Source organism: Thunnus maccoyii, chromosome 15 (genome assembly GCF_910596095.1).
Source record: "Thunnus maccoyii chromosome 15, fThuMac1.1, whole genome shotgun sequence".
Taxonomy (NCBI): Eukaryota; Metazoa; Chordata; class Actinopteri; order Scombriformes; family Scombridae; genus Thunnus; species Thunnus maccoyii.
Window position 1 is genome coordinate 10039166 of NC_056547.1, and position 19680 is coordinate 10058845.

The following is a 19680-nucleotide window of genomic DNA, read 5'->3' on the forward strand; positions in this document are numbered from 1 at the left end:
AATGACAGACAGGACAGGAAACATAATATTAAAGTTAAGATTAAATTGAATGATATAGCCCAATTAATGAGAGAGGTCCCCAGACAGGAACCTGCTGACTGTTCACACCTCACGTTTAAAGACTAACTGGACTAGCGTTTGCTGTTAGGGCTCCTCGGCTGTACAACGACCTACCTGTGGAACTCCGGTTTGCCACATTAGTGTCTTCTTTCAAATCAACTTTTGAGAACTTATTTTTATCAAAAGGCTTTCTTATCCTTTTTCTTTTATAATTATGTTTATTTTTACTCTTAACTGTTGTGTTATGCTGTACTTTATTCTTATTCCTCATGCCTGCCTGTTTATTCATACATGAATGTGTATGTCATTGGTGTGTTTTATGTGTTCATTGTAAAGTACTTTGTAATGCTGGTTTGGCTAAATGCTATACAAATAAACTTTATCATTATTATTATTATTATTATTATTATTATTATTATTATTATTATTAGTAGTAGTAGTAGTAGTAGTAGTAGTAGTAGTAGTAATAGTAGTAGTACTAGTAGCAGTAGTAGTAGTATTAGCAGTATTATGCTTGAAATGCATAGGCGACTACTGAAATTTGTTTAGGGTTAGTTAAGCACTTAAACTATTTAATACTGCAATATGTTTTTACCAAATAATGCATTTATAGAATTGTATGTAATTGTATTGCAATTAGATTAAAAAAAAAAAACAATATCTAATTTCAAGCGTTACATGTCAACACAATCATTTTATTCTGAAGGCGAGATTGCTTTATTTCCGGTTATTCTCTCAGTCTCGTGAGCTTGACGCCGCCGAACGCCACGAAAAAACCGCATGCCGGACAACCGGACTGTACCATCTGTTTGGAAAAGGAAGGAAACTCACTTATCGATTGGATATGTGACCTAAAACTCTGTCCAACATATACTGAAAATGTAAAACGGTACATTTTATTCATCTTTTGTTCTCTTTCACTGATTTTAGCTGTCGTACCGGGACACAAGTGACCTGTTTCTTGAACTCGGTGAATGGTTTGACCCATCAGATGATTTCCAGCAGCTGTAACCAGCCCTGCTACTCACAAGGAGGTGAGTTGTCATAACAGCGTTTTTAAAAGGTCTGTCTGTGTAATTACAGCACAATTAGCTCTTAATTAGATGTTAGTAACGGTGAAAGACATGATTTACCTCACAGATAACAATCCATCGGGTAAAATACATATAATATTAATTTTTGATAGATGTATATGCCTGAATTTCCACAGGAAAACAGAACTCCCACAGGAATATCACATGAAAAATTAACAAAAAATAACCTTCAAAGGCTTTCACACCAATGAACAGACTAAAGATCCTTTAGTTAAGCTGCAGGAATATAATGTTTTGGGATATATAAGCACAAAATATTGCATACTGGAGCCTTAAATCATCTTTCTGGTGAACAAAAAGGCGTTATCTGCCAGTATGCTGTTCAGACTATTGGTGATGACAAGCTGATAAACAATTGATACGACCTTCCTGCCACTGCAACATACAGCGGAGGTCAGTCGTTCAAGGAGGAAACCTGCTGCCCTGTTTTATCTGATGAAATGAGTCACAGCAGGAGGATGAAAAAATATATTTAAAAACTCAAGAAAACTAATAATTATCCACTGTGAAATGCAAACAGCACCATGGCTGTACTAAACACTACTTTATTAGGAAAATATGATCAGGAACAGCCTGTATAGTAATGTGAAAATATTACAAGTGTTGGATCATTTTGGATCATGTTAAAATGTTTCTGTATCAGTGATTATTCTGCAAAATATTATGGTCTACTTCTTCTCTCACAGATGAGGATGGAAGTGGCCTCTGCAGAGCTGGGAAGGAGTGTCATTCATTTTTTAAAGGAGGCATTTTATAAATAGTCTGACCAGAATCACACCCACTACGCCTTTTTAGAGATTTGGATAAAAAATTCTGATTAATTATAGATGAGGTCATCTCTGTTATCATCATTTTTTCCCCCTCAATCTGCAGGATGTAAATGATGACACGGAGTATAAATATATGCAAAATTATCCACCATTAAAATGTTTTTTAAGGCTCTTTATAGTAAACAGGCAGCAGGATATATAATATAACATGACGATGAATTGTGCTAAATGCTAAAAGTGTATACAAGAGTTATGAGAGACTGATAAAAAATGCATGACCCACTTAGCTTAGTGAACACACTCAGGACATTATAGACTTGAGGATTGAAAACACTTGGGCTGCGGCTGATGCTAGAGACTTCTTGACATCCGGATCATTCACTGTGGTGGAGCCCCCTTTTCATTTATTTACTTTTTTTCTCATCCTAACATCTAAAAGTATCAGTTGAAACTCTAATTTCACAACTTAAGTCCAACAAAGTTGCAGTTCCTTAAAAAGCTGTTTTTCATTTGAAATGTGTCTTTGGTACATAGAGGCTAAAGATAGCATGTGAAGCAGAAACACTGCTAATCAATCCGCTGGCTGAACTGCGACACATGAAAGGGGAAAAGAAGCAGCTCCATCTGGGCTAATGGAGTTTGATCTGAACCAATGGTGCCTGCGAGGGAGCGAGCGGCTCTGTTGTTGAGTCTGGAGTCTGTTAAAAGAATGATTTGTTGATGCAGTAATGGCATTTGAAAATGCAAAGAGAGAAAACGCAATACAGAGTTAAGGGAAAGGCAGGCTGCGCTCAATAAGCCTTGGCTATCGTGTTCGTCTCCTATCATCACACATACAGTATGCAGGCCAGTAGACTAACATATTCATATGACAGTATTTGTTGCTGCGTTTCCATGTGTTCCAGAGAATATTTCTATTTCTAGCAGAAAAACAAACAGAGATCAGTTTGAGAGGCAATTGTTGACACTGATCACACTATAAAGCGATGTTGTTTTCCTAGAAGATGTTGCTACTGCAGGTCATGTGTTACAGAAGGGAAGGGGTGGGGTGTATTTTTTCAAGGCTATAACCTCAAAATAAACAAATGACCTAATTTATGAGAGCACATCTTGATCAGTGAAGGGACTCGTTATTGCGCCGGTGATGATATTCAGACACATCTAAAACTTTGAGTTCTCCTCAGATCAAATCTATCAATCCACTGCACCAGTATGAATCTGTAGATGTTTACATTTTGTCATTTGGCAGACAATTTTATCCAAAGGGAGGCAAAGACAATCAAGCATTAGAGGACAATGACTCAAAAGAGATGTACAAATTCTCAAGTAGCTGACTTGGTACAAGTGCAATGAGAAGCCTTTCCTTATAGCTAAAATATGCAATGTATTTCAATGATGGAGGTATATGATATATGTTTGAATGTCGTAGGGTAGTTCATTCATTATTTTATTAATATTGTTTATATCAGCCCTATGTATTCTCTTTCTAACCTTGAATTTGCTCTTATTTTCATGTTACAGTATGTAGTGTTATGATTGCATAGACTGTGTAACCTGATTGTTCACTATGGATCTTGCATATGTTTGTTTCCTGTAGACCACACTACTCCTCATAACCTCAGTTAAACGGTTAAAAGGAAGTTCTGCATCCTCTGTGTCTTATCAACACAACGTGGCGACGGTTATTACCCATGAACCACTTAGTCTCACCTTCAACAATTCATCTTAAGGAGGGAATAAATGTCTGTACAAAATTTCATAGTAATCCATCTGATAATTGTTGAGATATATGACTAAAAACAACAAATGTCAACCTCATGATGGCGCTAGAGGAAAATTTAAGGGATCACCAAAGCCATTAGGAGTCATTCTTTAGGGATCACGAATATCTGCATCCAATTTCATGTTCATCCATCCGATAGTTGTTGAGATATTTCAGTCTGGACCAAAGTGGTGGACTGACCAACCAACAGACCAACATTGCTATCCATGGAGCCATACCGCTAGCGTGGCTAAACAAACAAAATATGTTGGACAAACAAGACATGAAAAGCTCAAATACTTTTGCATGTTTTTCTAATGTTATTCAGTTATACCGTCATGTTCTGAAGGATCCATAAATACACTGTGCTTTGAAATGTTTTACACAAGCCTTGTGAAATTACAGCAGAACAAATTGTTCCTGCAATCCACTGATGTACTGCCAAGGAACAGACAGAAGCCCAAGTCAACATGATTAGCTCTCCACTCATGCAGGCAAATTAGTTTTACTGTATCTCCCAACCCATTATGGGGGCATTTAAAGCCAAATCTCACCTAATATGCCTCGTTAGAGCACCTAAATGTATAGATAAGGAAGGAGTTCTAATCGGGAAGGATCAATAAGAAACTGAACCAATGTGCATGCAGCTTTGAACTGTTTCTACAGCAAAGAGCCTTCTCAGTGAGACTTCCTTTGAGGGAGTGCATGTCCATACTCGCCTGCACCTGACTGAGACATGGGGAGGACCAGAGAGCCTCCCATAACCCCACAGAGACATGTAGTTAATTGCCCCTCCTACACTCACTACCACAAAAGCACCACATAAAGACTCCAACCCAAGAGGACTCCAACAAAGAGCCCGCAGTTACACTTAAAACATTCGTCTGAATCCTCCTAATGCACGTTTGACCGGAGGGAGAGCACATTTCGCTCTGTGAGAGGGAGTTATAAAATACTCCTTTTATTGTAAACCCCCCACCCCCAAGTACACAATGGTTTGGTTTTACAGGGCGAGTACACATATTTGGAGAGCACACTGCTGAAGTCAGAGTCTGAATATAACTACAGCTGCTGCAGAGTGGGAGTCAAGCATGTACAGTTGGTGTGGTTATCAAGAGCAAAGCTGGGGGGAAAAAATCTCCAGCTGATTTCCTTGCAAGCAGATGACGCTGCGGTTTAAACTGGATTGCATCCTTCGTCATCTTTGTGGATGGAAATAAGCACGAGGTACATAAAAACACCATCTCGTTTCAATCAGCCATTTCCGTCTAGCGTGAAGAAATGTTTCAAAGATAAAGAAATGGAGTCAGAAAAGTCTTATTGTCATTGTTTCACCAGTATGACATCTGACGAAGGGAGTGACTGATGTGTCCATTTGTCTTTCCGGTTAAACGCCATCCCTCCCTCATGCCCAGTCAGTCACATTGCTCACATACAGAGTCACACTCCACCCCTCTGCTCTGCCCTCTAGCAGTTGGCACTGCGGTGTCATCTCAAGCTCTCAGCTGTTACTGTGGCGTACCGCTGACTGGACCGGCAGCTGTTGTGACTGCAGCGACATGTACTGCCATATCATCCACAGATAAGAGCATCAGGGATAAAAACAAATGGCTTTTAAAGTGTTTTGGCGTCGCCTGACGTCGCCGTTATTGTTCCAAAATACCTCAACAAGTTTCCATCTTATGACATAAAAATAGAGGCTGAATAGTTGCAAACATGTCATTTTTATGATTTAAAAGAATGGCAGACATATTTGAACCCATGCACATTTAAACACAGACACAGGCCTCGTATAGAAGCATTTTACAGACAATCACAGTTTACGTGTCCGATGTATTTACATATTTGCTGTGCAGTTTTCCTCGAAAGCTTTATACAGGAATCCAGACCCTGGAGTCGTTGTAAAAGAAGGACTGCTTTGACGGAATCTGTGGATTATAGAAACCTGAAAAGAGGAAGAGAAAGTTCATCTTAATGCTTTACATGAACATTATCACCAGTCATATTAATGTCACTTCACGAAGTCGTGCAACGAGTTGAAATGATATAAAAATGTGCATCAGTCAGGATTTATAGACATACACATCTTTTACCTGCAGCTAGAGATTCTAATATCCCATGACGATAACTGGTGCACTGCCTGCATGATTTATAATTTTGTCTGAAATCAAGGTGAACTTCATGTAATGCGACAGGTACCAGTTGCAGGGGAGTTACTCCTCTCAATTGCTCCAGGGGATACGAGACAGAGATGAACGTTCAGTGAGACCAACCAAGCTCTCGCTAAAATCCCCTAAATTAAGGGAACTTCCTGTTTAAATGTGTCAGTTTCGAGTTAATAATGTGTTGCACATTTGCTTTTTCACAACAACATTTGATGAGAATATTTGCATTAAACATTTACAATGTTTTTTTGTTTTTCTTTGTTTCATTCATGCACAATCTTGCTGTCTTCCCCTTTTTATTGTGTATTTTGTTTGTTATAGTGGTGATGACTATTTTGGCAGCTGGAACTGATGTAACCACTTTATATAGTTTGTTCCATGCCTTGAAAATAATAAACAGATGAGGGAAAATATATATACCATATATTTATGATGGATTCGTCTCATATAGAATTTAGGTTTGCCCCCAAAAATGCATTTATCACATTTCTAAAGGTTTCAAATGTAATAGCTCATGACAGAACAGTAATCCAACTAATCAGTGAGATCTGTGAGGTTTGTGGTGTAACTGACAGAGACTTTGAGGTTACAACGGCACCATTAACAACAAATAACACGTGAAATTCGATGAACTGCAAAAACAAACCTTTAACCAACTTTTACTGCAGTCAAACCTCACTGACCTTGCTGACAGTATAGGGGTCAGGGGTCAAAACCTAGAATGTGAATTATTTAACCAACCAACAAGTAACAAAGTAAGTAAACTACTGACAGTAACACTAGTTAAGACTTTCTAGCCTCTTCTTGACATTAGGAAAGAGGAACACGACCAAACATGATGCACATATGTTGCTCGGACAGCCATGATAGCTAATTTTGCTTATAAGGAACAGATATGTAGATTGACAGTGATCGGTTTGCATGTAAGGCTCACTTACTCAGTGGGACTGATGGGGTTAAAGAAAAAATAATCCAGCCTCGAATAGGCAGACTCCAGGAATTATTTTATAATGAAATATAATTAAAGTTTAATGTGTGCCTACTTTTCCTTTGCCTAATTTACATATACTTAAGTCAGCAATTTCCTACATTTCCTACATTTTATTTCAACAGCTCCCAGAGCAGGACTGCAAATTTAAAGCATCCCCAATCTGCCTCCCAATGTATGTATTTAAAACTGTAAAAATCTGTATGTGTCTATACTGAGCAAACTAGTTGTGTGAAAGTTGTGGCGTGTTACACCACAGCCATGCCCCAGCAGAAATCAGTATCTCTGCCTCCTCTGCAGTTGTGTATGAAATCTATGAAAAGGATTCTTGATTAGCTCTTTCTTTTTGACACCAAATCCTGATGTTTAGTAGTCAGTGTGTTTTACGGAAGTGAAAGGTTTTCTGCTACGTCATCACATCACTTGTCTAGTTATTTACAAAAATAATAACAATACATACCAACAAACAAAATGCTCTGTAAACTGCAAGGTAAAGCTATTTTTCTAACAGATTTATTCAAAGGGTTTTTCCTGTAAGGCATTACCTGGGCCTGGCCTCATATTGGCCCGTGAGTCTTGGGGTATCCTTTCAGTCCTGGATGCAAACGCAGCAGTAGGCACGGGATGTTTGGGCAGACCGTCATAATTCCTGAGGTTATACTGCCCAGGGCCTGGCAACGGAGGGTCCTTAGGAACAATGAGAGGAGGCGCTGATATTGCCAGATAATATCTCCTCCTGGAAGAACAGTTGAGAGGATGTACGTTTTTTGATTACTGACAAAGAAATAACTGGGAAACACACATTCAAAGCCGGTAAATATTGCGGGTTTACTCACGGGAGGATGGTTTTCTTCACAGGTGCAGGGGTCTGATGTGGACTGTAGGCTCCTGGACCTGGCACACCTTTATCCAGTTGAGGGGGGTTTCTCTGAGTTTTTGATTTGAAGGGGGACATGACTGCCTTGGGGCCATTGTGGAGTAAGTTGCTGTTCACTTCATAGTGGCCTTTAACATATTTTTGATGTAATAGTAAAGATAAAAGAGATTAAATTGTGAATAAGACAAATGGAAAACATTAAAAAAACATATAGATAACATGAAATTATGAATGTTTTACACAGAGAAATTAGAGAAATAGTGATAATTACATGGTGATGGCACATTTTGGTTTAAGCAAAAAGAGTCGCGTCCAGTTTTTGACAGGAAAGATGATGTACCGGCCATCGCGAACTTTCTCTCTGCACTACCATAATGGACCTGCACAGAAAGAGGAAACAAGCAGCGACACGTAAACTAAAAGAGACACACAGCACAGTCTCAAAAGATAGATGGATGGATAATTCATATACATACGTACATCATACTGATTTGGGGCTGGAGTTTTGTGCTTCGGACCATCCAGCTGCACAGCCACAGGCAATCTGAACACTCTGGAGACTCCGATATTAAAGTCGTATTTGTTCAGAAAGCCGCCCGGCAGGTTGTATGCATTTGGTCCTGGTATGCCTCTCTGTGGGACACTGGAAGCTCTGGCAGCCTGGCACAGAGGATTATATGACGAAGCATTTTAATGCTCCTGGTGATGAAATGGGTCAGTTCAAAACCTCTCAGCTGAATACAAACTCAGCATCAGGGACCATTCAAGACACCAAGGACATGTCCTTTGTATTTTTGTGGAAATTTGGGGGTTTTATCAATCTTGGGGAATAAAAACGTACACATTGTGGATACTTTCATTGCTCCAAGTAAGTCCTGCATTAAAAATATTACTTATGATAGTATTAAAAGTAATAATGCCAAAAAAATTGCCTCTACACTATTATATATAAAATCTAGGGCCACAACTAACAATTATTTACATTACTGATTAATCTACTAATTAGTCTTTCAAATTAATCAATTAATCTTTTTTGTTTTGTAGTGAAATTATATTATTCATTATAGCGCCACACAGCCCAATGTGACGTCTTCAAACGTCTTATTTTGTCTGACTAACAGTCCAAAAGCCAAAGATATTCAGTTTAAATCGCTGAATTTGAGAACCTGAAACCAGCTCAATTTTGGCATTTTTGCTAAAAAAAATTTTAAAAATCACTAAAACAAGCATTTGATTATCAAAACAGCTGAAGATTAATTTTCTGTCAATCAACTAATCGATTAATTGACCAATCATTACAGCTCTAATAAAGTTATATTACTGGATTATTATTACTGATACATTCATGTGTAGGAAGCATTTTACTTTTGTGGTTGGTTGAAGTGGAGCGGATTTGAACTATTTTACATACTGTTGGGTAGTTTTATATATACCAATGCATCATATTTTATAAAGTAATCATATTTTTGTATGGAAAATGTTAATGTCCAAAGTATAGGAGAACGTGGAATAGAAAGAAAGAAAGTGAAAATAACTCAGGGGATCTGACCTTGGATGCAACAAAGCCTGTGGTGCCTTTCTTTGAGAAAGAGGGACTTTGAACCTCAGTGCTGGACACACAAACATAGCTGCCTGGTCCTGGGTTTTCATTCTGAAACAAATACACATTATGGTTATGTTACATAACTCTTTTAAGATATGTAAAACTTGTATTCAGATGAGTTGACGGAGTCGGATTCCCTACCAGACAGACTTGTGATGGGAATCTCTTTGCTTGAGATGAAAACCCTTTCTTTTCTTGATTTTTTATCACCACAGTTTGGTATTTTGTTGGTATTGAAGATGAAACGCTGCAATCAGGGATCTTCTTGGCTAAAAAAAAAAGGATGAAAAGAATGTAAATCAAATCAAATTGAGTTTAAATTTAAAAACAGCTGGAGTTGACCAAAGTGACAGTAAAAGGCACAACAGTAGAGAATGAAATGACATCAGTAGGCTAGTAAAAAGGCACAAATAACAACAAAGAAGGACAATGATAAAATACAAGGCAATATCAAAAATATATGCACAAATGTGAAAAACAGAATAAAAACTGTAAGATCAATTTATAAATAAATAAAGATTACAAAAACATACTACAGCCATGCATATGGCCCCAATTTTATTCCATACAAGAGCAACCACAGGCCATTGAAACATGCTTGAGTTTCGTCTTAAAAGTGTCAATGGAGGGGAAACATTTGATCGAAAACTTAAAACTATTCCAAATATTTTTGGTGCCGCAACCCACAGAAGTTAAAGCTTATTCTCACAGTATGTAGACTCACTTTTAGTAAGTCCTCGGTACATGTTGCCCATAGTTCAGCTGAATAAAGCGCAGGTAAATCTGTAGACATGTATAAAATCCTGGCATGTTGCTATGGCAGGTTTCTATGGCGACGTAAAAACAGCGCGTGGTCCTGTGGCGCCATCTGTCGGTGACAACGACCGTTGATCAGTCGTTTTAAAACCAAACCCGCCACTGTTGTGTTTCCCAGATAGCTCGATCCATCATGGCGATGCATGCGAAAGCGACTCCACCACAGATCCCGGACACCCGCCGGGAGCTCGCTGAACTGGTGAAGAGGAAACAGGAGCTCGCTGTAAGTTTATTTTACCGTATATTCGTCTAAAGATGAAAGCAGCGTTATAGATTTGTCAAGTTTCTTGTCATGTACAACCGTGGCTGGCGCTAATTGCAGCGTAAATGTAAACGTTTTATTCAGAGTGAGCACGCTGCTAACCTAGCTTAGGCCTCTACCAACTCTACTTGCTAGATTAATTCACTAGTTAATGCTAGATATTGGGCGTTGGTGCAGTTTATAAAACGCATGTGTTGCTAGCTTTTCGAATACATTTTATTTGATAACATCAGTTTTTTGTTGCAGTGTTTTTGGCTGAAAAAAAAATATTCAGCTAACCGCTACATGTTAGCTGCCGCCCGGTGTAACGTTAGCGTAGTTCTCGCGATATTTCAGCGACATGGATTTATTTTATATCAATATGCAGGTTGATTAGCGATCATATATTCAGGCTCAAAACATTTTGGACTGCATACATGAGAAATGCCAGCGTCACACACACAAGCCACGTATAAACAAAACACAATTTTAAGTTAAGAAGAAAACTCATCTCATTATAATTCATATTGTGTTTACTGTACCTTTGTCTGCTCTGCACTGTGTAGATGTATGTAAATTGTTACCTGTACATATTTATCCTGTAAATACACACACATAGTTTATTTATACTCAAATTTATATTTATATCTATTTATATTCATATTTCTATTTATCTGTGTTTTTGCAGTTTTTATCATGTCAATATGCATGCACATAGTCTTTGTACTTCTATATTCTGCTTTTTTGCACACACATTGTTTTTATGTAAATATGCAAGCATATAGTACACCCCCACTACAAAGAAATGTAAATTACTGTCCTTTTCTCATACAGTTATGTTTTTGTTTATGTTTATTGTTTGATGTTCATGTTTATTGCTTTTTCTGTTGAAATCTGAAACACATTGAATCCCTTGTACTTGTAAATGAAATCTGATTCTTGCAGCTAGACCTGTTTTGCCTTGTCCGGATTAATCGTATTTAGTAGGGATGCACGATATTGGGTTTTTTGCCAATATCCGATTTGCCGATATTTCCAACTCATTGTGGCCGATTGCAGATACCGATATATGCACATATTTTTTCCAGCTGGCTGAGGAGACTATTACACATGCAGTCATAGATTGTACTAAGTATGATCAAGAAAGACAATATATGAAGGAAAAACTTAGGAAGACTGGAGTTCAGGAGCTCAGCAGTAAAACTTTATTGAACTTGCCAAGTGGGTGGAGCAGTAGAGTTTTCTTTGAGTTTATTAAACAGACAGGATTAATGTGTAGGATTTTATCTCTGGTCCACACTCCGAAGCAGAAGGTGGTGGTAATGCACCTAATACGCTGGTTGCCAACCGCCGTTATAAACCAAACAGAGTGGTACATCCTGTCAGCCCAGGTGTTTCCTATCTGTGCAGCTGAACAGAGCAGCTCCTCCGCAGACTATTTTACCCTGACGGTCCCAGTGCTTCCCTCCACAGGCTCCACTTCACTCAAGCTGCCCGTCAGATCAGCTGCATCTTCCCACTTTAACCTGAATAACAAACCGGGGCTCGGTGCTCCGGTTGGATCCACACAGAGAGCCGGGGCTAACGTTAGCTGAGAGGCTAGCGGAGCATTAGCCGCAGCATGACCGGAGGGAAGCACAGCCAGTTAGCCTCCACTAGAAGAAGCAGCTGGTCTGACGGGCAGCTGAGTGAAGTGGAGCCTGCGGAAGAAGCACTGGGACCATCGGGGTGAAACAGTCCGTGGAGGGAAGCACAGTTATGCAGCGGAGGAGAAGGCAACAAATCGGCAGAAAATGTTCATTCCGGCCGATACCGATGACGTGCTGATGATATTGTGCATCCCTAGTATTTAGTCTTCTTTTAAGAAAAAGATGTCCAAATTCTCTGGTTCCAGCTTCTCAAACGTGAATATTTTCTGATTTCATTAGTCTTCTATGACAGTAAACTGAATATCTTTGAGTTGTGGACAAAACGAAACATTTGAGGACGTCAACTTTGGCTCTGGGAAACAGTGATTGACATGTTTCACCGTTTTCTGACATTTTATAGACCGAACAACTAATCAATTAATCGAGAAAATAACCAACAGATTCATCTTAAGTATACTCAAGATTAACTTAAAAGTGCAATAATTGAATCTAAAGTATTTTCCAAGTAATGTCCCAGTACCCTCTTATTGTGTAAATGAATAAGTAAAAGTATTGCTATACTGTTTGGTTATGCTGTACGGGCAGTTCAGATTATACAGGTACAGATCTAATGTTTGCGGCAGTCTGTATGCTTGTAATGAACTTTATCTATCCAGCTCTTCCCTTAAAACCAAATCATATCCTCAGTAGATGACATGATATAGCTGCAAATCCACCTTAGATCTAACCACCATGAACTAGCACCATATTTGTCTTGCTTTTTCTCAGAACACGCCTCTGTAGTTGAAGTGTGATAACATTCACATACTAACACATTGTGGGCCAAACTCGCCTCTTGTAAAGCCGCTGCAGTCAGAGTTACTCATAAGATGCTTTTCAGAGTGTGACTAATTGGTGTTGCTATGCCCAATTATATAAAGATGACCAGATATTTTAAATGTGTAGCGACATAAACGTGCAACATTAATTCCAATTTGACACAATTTCTTCTAGGAGACGCTGGTGAACCTGGAAAGACAGATATATGCATTTGAGGGCAGCTACTTAGAAGACACTCAGATGTATGGCAACATCATCAGAGGATGGGACCGATACCTCACCAACCAAAAGTAAGTACATAAAGACACATAAATCCTTTGCTGTCTGTATTTTTATTTATTTAATTTGCGAGGTGAGGTAATGCTTCAACACTGTTTGTGTGTGTTTTCTTTTGCAATTCTAACAGGAACTCCAACAGTAAGACTGATAGAAGAAATAGGAAATTCAAGGAGGCAGAGCGTTTATTCAGCAAGTCGTCTGTCACGTCAGTCGCAGTAAGTCCTTCTCTCGCTCGGCTATTTCACGCAGTATTTCAGTTATTAATTTGCTGCATGACAGGAAAAGAACCGTTTATTCAACTCACTCTCTCTTTTGATTGGCAGGCGGTATGTGCACTCGGCGGGATACCAGATCACATGAGTGAAAAACGTGAGTCGTTTTATATTAATCTTTTCCAAAGTGGGCAGTGTTGGGAACGTTTTCGATGTTCTGATTAGTAAATGTCATACTGAGTTTGTGCTGTCGTTTGAACCTCGTCAGGCGAGGCAGGCAGCGGCACAGAAAGCGACGCATCTCCAGATCTCCAAAACCAAGAAAACGAGCCCAGCCAGGAGGACACGGAGGACGTGGACTCGACGCTGCAGGACCTAAAGCCCCAAAAGGCTGCCTCCTCCTCCTCCTCCGGCAGCCATCACGGAAGCCACAAGAAGAGGAAGAATAAAAACAGACACAGGTAGAAAATAAAGATACGAGGGCTGATTGTCGCTTTTTATTCTCTGCTGTTTTTTCCTCTCCGTGGTGTTTTATTAACAGCAGCCTAATCTGTTCTATAGACAACGAGTGAATTTGCTTATACACAAGAAATCAGGCTTCACTGCAATGTGTTTACATGCACTGTGCTGTGGTAACCTGGATACTGTAAACTGACACGTAACGGGTCATTAATCCGATTTCACCCCCAACCTCTCTGAGGATTCATAACTTATTTTAAATGTATTAATGATACAAGATGTTGCCCTCTGATCTAAATTCAGACACATTATTGACGGTGAATGTGTCTGAATTGTACAAATGGTCAATTGTTCTGCTGCAAAGACTTGTTTAGGCTACATAGTGTCAGTTTTAGTCTGACTTACAGTTACATTACTGTTAATATGAGGATATATCACAGTGTGTAATGATGAAAATGACTTTCTCCAGGAGAAATCTAGTGAGGAAGTCCCCTAATCTCCTACTCAAATTACAATATCCAAGTTTCTTGTTAACATGACTTGTATGAATCAAGGAAAAAAATACTGCAGAAAGCCAACAGTAAAGGCGGGGAGTGCTGAGGCCCCACACTCGGGGTTAAAAAAATGTCCGTCATGAAGAGAGACTAGATGCAAAAATCGTTTAAAATATGTATAGAATGAGGGAAGAAAAGGGTTTGAGAGAGAGAGAGGTTGAAATCCTGTCTCTCTCACCGTCTTACAGCTGGCCGGTCGCCGCATGAAATGATCGTGATTGTCAGTTTCAGAAAGTTCAAAATTCCAACATCAGAAATGTGTCCGGGGAATGGGTTTCCGAAGTGGTTCAACCATCTGACAATCATTTCGGTTGGAGCATATGACGCGTTAACGTTGTTACTTGAGTCAGCAGTTCCCAATACTTTTAGCTTGTGATCCATTTAAAATGAGTGTGTGTGTGTGTGTGAGAGAGAGACTCGTCATCTCAGGTTACAACCTCAGTATAAACCTGGTTTGTAAGCAGATCAACCTAAGAGTGAATTTTCCTCTTTAGACTGGAATTATACTTCTCTGGGTTGCATGTTGGCAAACATGGACAGGTGTTGAACCAACCAACCAATTGCCTGACACGCAGGTCCGCAGTCTGGAGACGATTACATGTATCCATGGAGAAGGATATCCCCACCACTACTTTGTTTCATTTGATGAAATGTTTAGAGGCCTGAGGAGATGAAAGTATCCAGTATAACACAAGAAAAGTACTAACTAATTTTGTGTAAAAGTTTTTCTTTCTTATCCTTTCCCTCCCCCTCTATCTTGCGGGATCCAGACTCTTTGTTAGGAACCACTGACGCTGAAGTGCATGTAAATGCATTGTTTATTACTGGAAGTAGCTTCGTTAATATAAGAGTAGTTACAGTGCATTTTAATTTAGTGACCAAACTGGTTTGTTAAGTAGAATTGTTGTTTTATATTTGCATATCCAAGGAAGGTCTTTCCAGTGTTTAACGTCACTGTATTACCCACCTATTTATTGTCAACCTGTATTTCCTGACTCATGCTTTACTGTCCTAACCACTTATTAACACAGCAGGCGCTCCACCTAAACACACTGCGATGAAGCGGTTCTCTCACTCTGTAAAGTCGGGGACTGCAGTGTTATGTAGACGTAGGGCTTAGACTCAGGTTGGTGAACTAACAGCTGCTGCCTCTCTTCCTTCCCCCCCTACTGCCGCCCCCCTCCAGCCCTTCTGCCATGTTTGATTATGACTTTGAGTAAGTCTGAATTTTACTTCCTGCTCCTGTGGTGTTTACATCCTGCCTGCCGTAAACTCCATCTTTAACTCCTTCCACAGTTTCTCCTGCTCTCTCTTTATGCCTTGCCTCTGTTGACCTAGAGTTTTGAGTTGAAGCCTGCTAGTTATTCAGTCATACTGCATGTCCAACACTTCATTCTTTTATTTTATTTTATTTTTTGAATGCATATCAGCATCCATCACTCTAAACTCCCATTAGATTTTGTTGCTTGTTACTGGGCGATTTTATCATTAATCTTTCTGATCCCAGATTTCATTTTGAGTTTGCTTCGCCAATCCCAGCAATAAATAACATTGCTGGTGTTGTCGGATGTTGGTTTTGGCTACAGGTTTGTGCACAAACAAGAACAGACACATGGTCATTTAGCGTTCTTGTTATTGGCTTGTTTTTTTTTTGTTTTTTTTTAGGCTTCTTCATGGTTTAGTAGTGACGCCGCTTTCCTCTCAGAACAAGCTTTTTGATCTGTTCATATCTAATGCTTCCTTTATTGTTGTTGCAGGTTTGACATGAAGGTTAACAAAAAGCCGAGAGCTGTAAGTTGAGTTCTTTTCATGTTTTAATTTATCTAAAAATACGGTGGTGACTGTCTTGTAGTTTAATTATGTTCTCCTTCCTCCTGCAGGATTATTCAACCTAACAAAGACGACTGGAAGACCTGGAAAACACACGAGAGGATACATGTAGAGAAACACAATATTTCTGGACTTTGTGAACTTTGTATGCCTTTTATTTTAATTTTTTTTGTCATGTTTCAGTCTGTACTGTGCGTATTGCTCGAAACATTCCCCCCCCTTCCCCCCAGCCACCCACCACCCTGCATGTTACTCGGGGCCTGACGAGGCTCACCTCCAGTAACGCACCATCTTGTATAGTGTTTAAAAAAAAAAAAAAAGACTGTATTTATTATGTAGCTAATTACCATGTTTCCCATTGTAAGAAAGTTTTGCTTTTTTTTTTTTTTTTTTTTTGTTAATCGTCACATACTTGTATAACCCCTGAATGCCCCTGGATTCTTTTATTACATTTTTTTGTTTTGCAAAAAAATAATAAAACACCAGTAACGTGAGTATGTTTTTGGGTTATTTATTAAAAGATCTTAAGTCTGTAGATGTTACTGAAGGCAGTGCTTTGTATCGCTCGTTACAGCAGGACTTGTTGGAGGCTGTGAGTTGTCTAAGTTGATGCCTGGCTGTAATTATCACCTCTATTCTTGTATGTGTCAGACGTGCCAGAGAGCTCTAATGAGCCTTTGTAATTGACCAAATTGTTGGATGGAGTTCCCACACATATGGTCCATAAAAGTTATAGATTTTTTTTTTTTTCATACTGTTTTTCTTAAAGATCCAAATATGATCAAAGTGTTTATTTAGCTGATACAGAGAACAGCCAGCGCATTCTCTTGTGACAGCGCTGTTTGTTTTATGAAAATAGTAACTTAAGTAAACAGGCGTCTCCGAGTTTGAGCCAATGGCTGTACACACACAGCGTTGTCTGGCTTTTCTCAATGGTAACCTTGCATCCCTTAAACTGTTTACACAAATAGATGCTTGGAAAATTGTTTCCTTATATGTGTGTGTTGATTAGAAGATGCTTGTGAAAGTCAAAGCTTGTAAATCTGCATGTTCTCTACGTGCAGTATCAGAGTTTATCACTAGGAAGCGCCAGAACATCACATACAGTATATTCCATATTCTGTTGAATGTTAATTAACTTTACCTATTGGGCAATTACAGCTGCAGCCACATCTGTTTGTACAATTTTCCCAATTTAATTATTGATTGTATGTGTAGAACAACATTAATGCACAAAAAATGGGCATAAAAGCACAAGTTTGTTACTGTTAATGATGTGTAGACAATACAAGCCCTTTTCAACCACAGTGGGATTAGTATGATTACTGATTAATCTACCAACTATTTCCTAGAGTAAACATTTGTTGTGTGAAATGTCCAAAAAAGGGTAAATTGTCAGCCACAGTTTCCGAAAACCCAACGTAATGTCTTCAAATCTATTGTTTTTTTTGTGACCCAACAGCCCAAAAGTGAACATTTTCACTTTACTGTCCCATAAAACAAAGCACAGCAGCATAATTCTCACCACAGAGAAGCTGGAGATAGTTAATGTTTATTAGTTGTTTTATAGTTGCAGATTAATCCATGAACCTTGTAACACCTTAAACGTGAACTTGACATGAAAATGTAGGTGCACACAAAGCCTTTCTGATCCTATGATTTCATTCTAATAGTTGGTGTAATTTATCCATAAAACTCCTAATAATGTGCTGAAATCAAAGGAGATTTTAAAGGTAGTGGGGAAATGTTAGAGGTAATGGACTAATTTGATTATTCTGTCATCCAACATGAACTTTTAAGTGTATTTTAACATTCTTAAAAGCTCATTTTAAGGTGGTGTCAGTGAGCCATAGCTCTAATATTTCCCTGTTTGGATTAAAAAGAAAAGACATTGTAAAGCTTCCCTACATTAACTAGAAAAGTATTTGAATGTCCCAGTGACTTCCACATTAGTCACGACCGGCCTGAAACATCACCACCACATGGAGGGGATGGAGGTGGCGTCCTGAGGAAACAGAGCTGCTGACAAACACAATGATGGAGAGTCTGACTGGGAAGAGTCCATCTCTGGTATGCATTCCTCGGTTTCACCACCACTCCATCCCAGAGTCACATTTCATTTGGTTTCAGTGACACAATGCCTGTTTTCTGTTTTACTCTTCACTGCTGTATTTCTCCCAAAAAGCAGTTATCATTATGACTGGGGTTTTTTTTGTGTGTTTTTTGTTTTTTTTTAGCAGTGCTAGCGGCGATGACAGTGTTGGTCTGTCCGCCACTTTGCTCCAGACTCAAATATCTCAACAACTATTGTTCAGACTACCATGAAATTTGGTGCAGACATTCATGGTGCCTAAAGGATGAATCCCAAACAACTTGGTGATGCCTTGACTTTTCTCTGTAGAGCCAGTAGCTGATCCAAGTTTCACTTATCCAGTGACATTTTTTCAACATGCGGATGGATTTTACTTTATGAGCAACACCTCTGCAATTTAAAGCAATCAAACACAATAGCTCTGCTTAAATTCTACTTTTATGAAGCATATACATTTTCACTTTTTGTTGACATTGTCAGAAAGGTGATAATTCTATTTCTCCATTCTATATGTCGTCCATCCCATTAACATACATGAAGGGGGGAAAGTAGTAGGAACACTTTTCAGTATATATACACTCCAGTACACCAACACCACCCGCAACGGAGGTCGATGGTTAATGGGATGGACTGAACATTGGGGACATTTCAATAAAATTGAATTGATGGTGATGGTGTTGGTGCACTGGAGTGTATGACTGTATATTGAAAAGTGTTCCTACCACTTTTCCCCTTTCATGTGTGTTAATGGGTTGGAGGGTTGGACAAAATATAGAATAGATTAATAGATTTATCACCTTTCTGACAATGTCAACAAAAACAGATGTGTATACCTACCTAATTTTTGGCAGAGCTGTTGGTTTGGATTACTAAAGATTACTAAACACCCAAAAGGTGTTTTTTTTTTTATCTTGTGCGTATAAGATCATTATCTTGTGGGAACAGGTTAATATCTGTACAGTTCAGGCATGATAGGCCTATGCTTTGAAGACCATGGGGGTAAGTTACATTTATAGCTTTTAATAGTTTGCTGATTTCTCAAGTATGTTAGAAACATGGCGGCGTTCATTGCTTTATTTGAATAGTCAAGTACCTAAAGTCCCAAAAAGTGGTATTTTTTTTTATCTTGTTCCCACAAGATATTAATCTGGTGCACAGTTGTTCCTGATAAAGTGCTCGGTGATTGTATATTCATGGTTTCCAGATGCTGAATCCTACTGTAATGACTTTAAAAGATCACCATGAGTTCACATTTGTGGTTTTGATTGAAATGTCTCAACAACTGTTGGATTGACATGAAATTTTGTACAGATGTTTATGTTCCCCGTCAGGATGAACCAATAATCATATTATAACTTAATTTGCACAGCACTTTTTCAAAACAGTAGTTTACAAAGTGCCTCAGAGGAT

At 38.8% G+C, this 19680-nt stretch overlaps 2 protein-coding genes across 2 annotated transcripts; one reads left to right on the forward strand and one right to left on the reverse strand.

The window, feature by feature from the left end:
• Positions 1 to 5391: 5391 nt before the first annotated feature.
• On the reverse strand, positions 5392 to 10161 carry stpg1 (sperm-tail PG-rich repeat containing 1). Its single transcript, XM_042434832.1, has 8 exons — positions 10044 to 10161; positions 9461 to 9588; positions 9266 to 9367; positions 8197 to 8376; positions 7988 to 8096; positions 7676 to 7844; positions 7385 to 7575; positions 5392 to 5631 (listed from the first exon to the last, which is right to left on the reverse strand). The coding sequence occupies exons 1-8, from the start codon at positions 10072 to 10074 to the stop codon at positions 5558 to 5560; spliced, it is 984 nt and encodes a 327-aa protein (XP_042290766.1). The 5' UTR covers positions 10075 to 10161; the 3' UTR covers positions 5392 to 5557.
• Positions 10162 to 10204: 43 nt separating this feature from the next.
• On the forward strand, positions 10205 to 16672 carry meaf6 (MYST/Esa1-associated factor 6). The gene is made up of 7 exons (XM_042434833.1): positions 10205 to 10358; positions 13019 to 13134; positions 13251 to 13338; positions 13447 to 13492; positions 13604 to 13796; positions 16106 to 16139; positions 16229 to 16672. Exons 1-7 carry the CDS (start codon positions 10269 to 10271, stop codon positions 16241 to 16243), a joined length of 582 nt encoding a protein of 193 aa, XP_042290767.1. The 5' UTR covers positions 10205 to 10268; the 3' UTR covers positions 16244 to 16672.
• The last annotated feature ends 3008 nt before the right edge of the window (positions 16673 to 19680 follow it).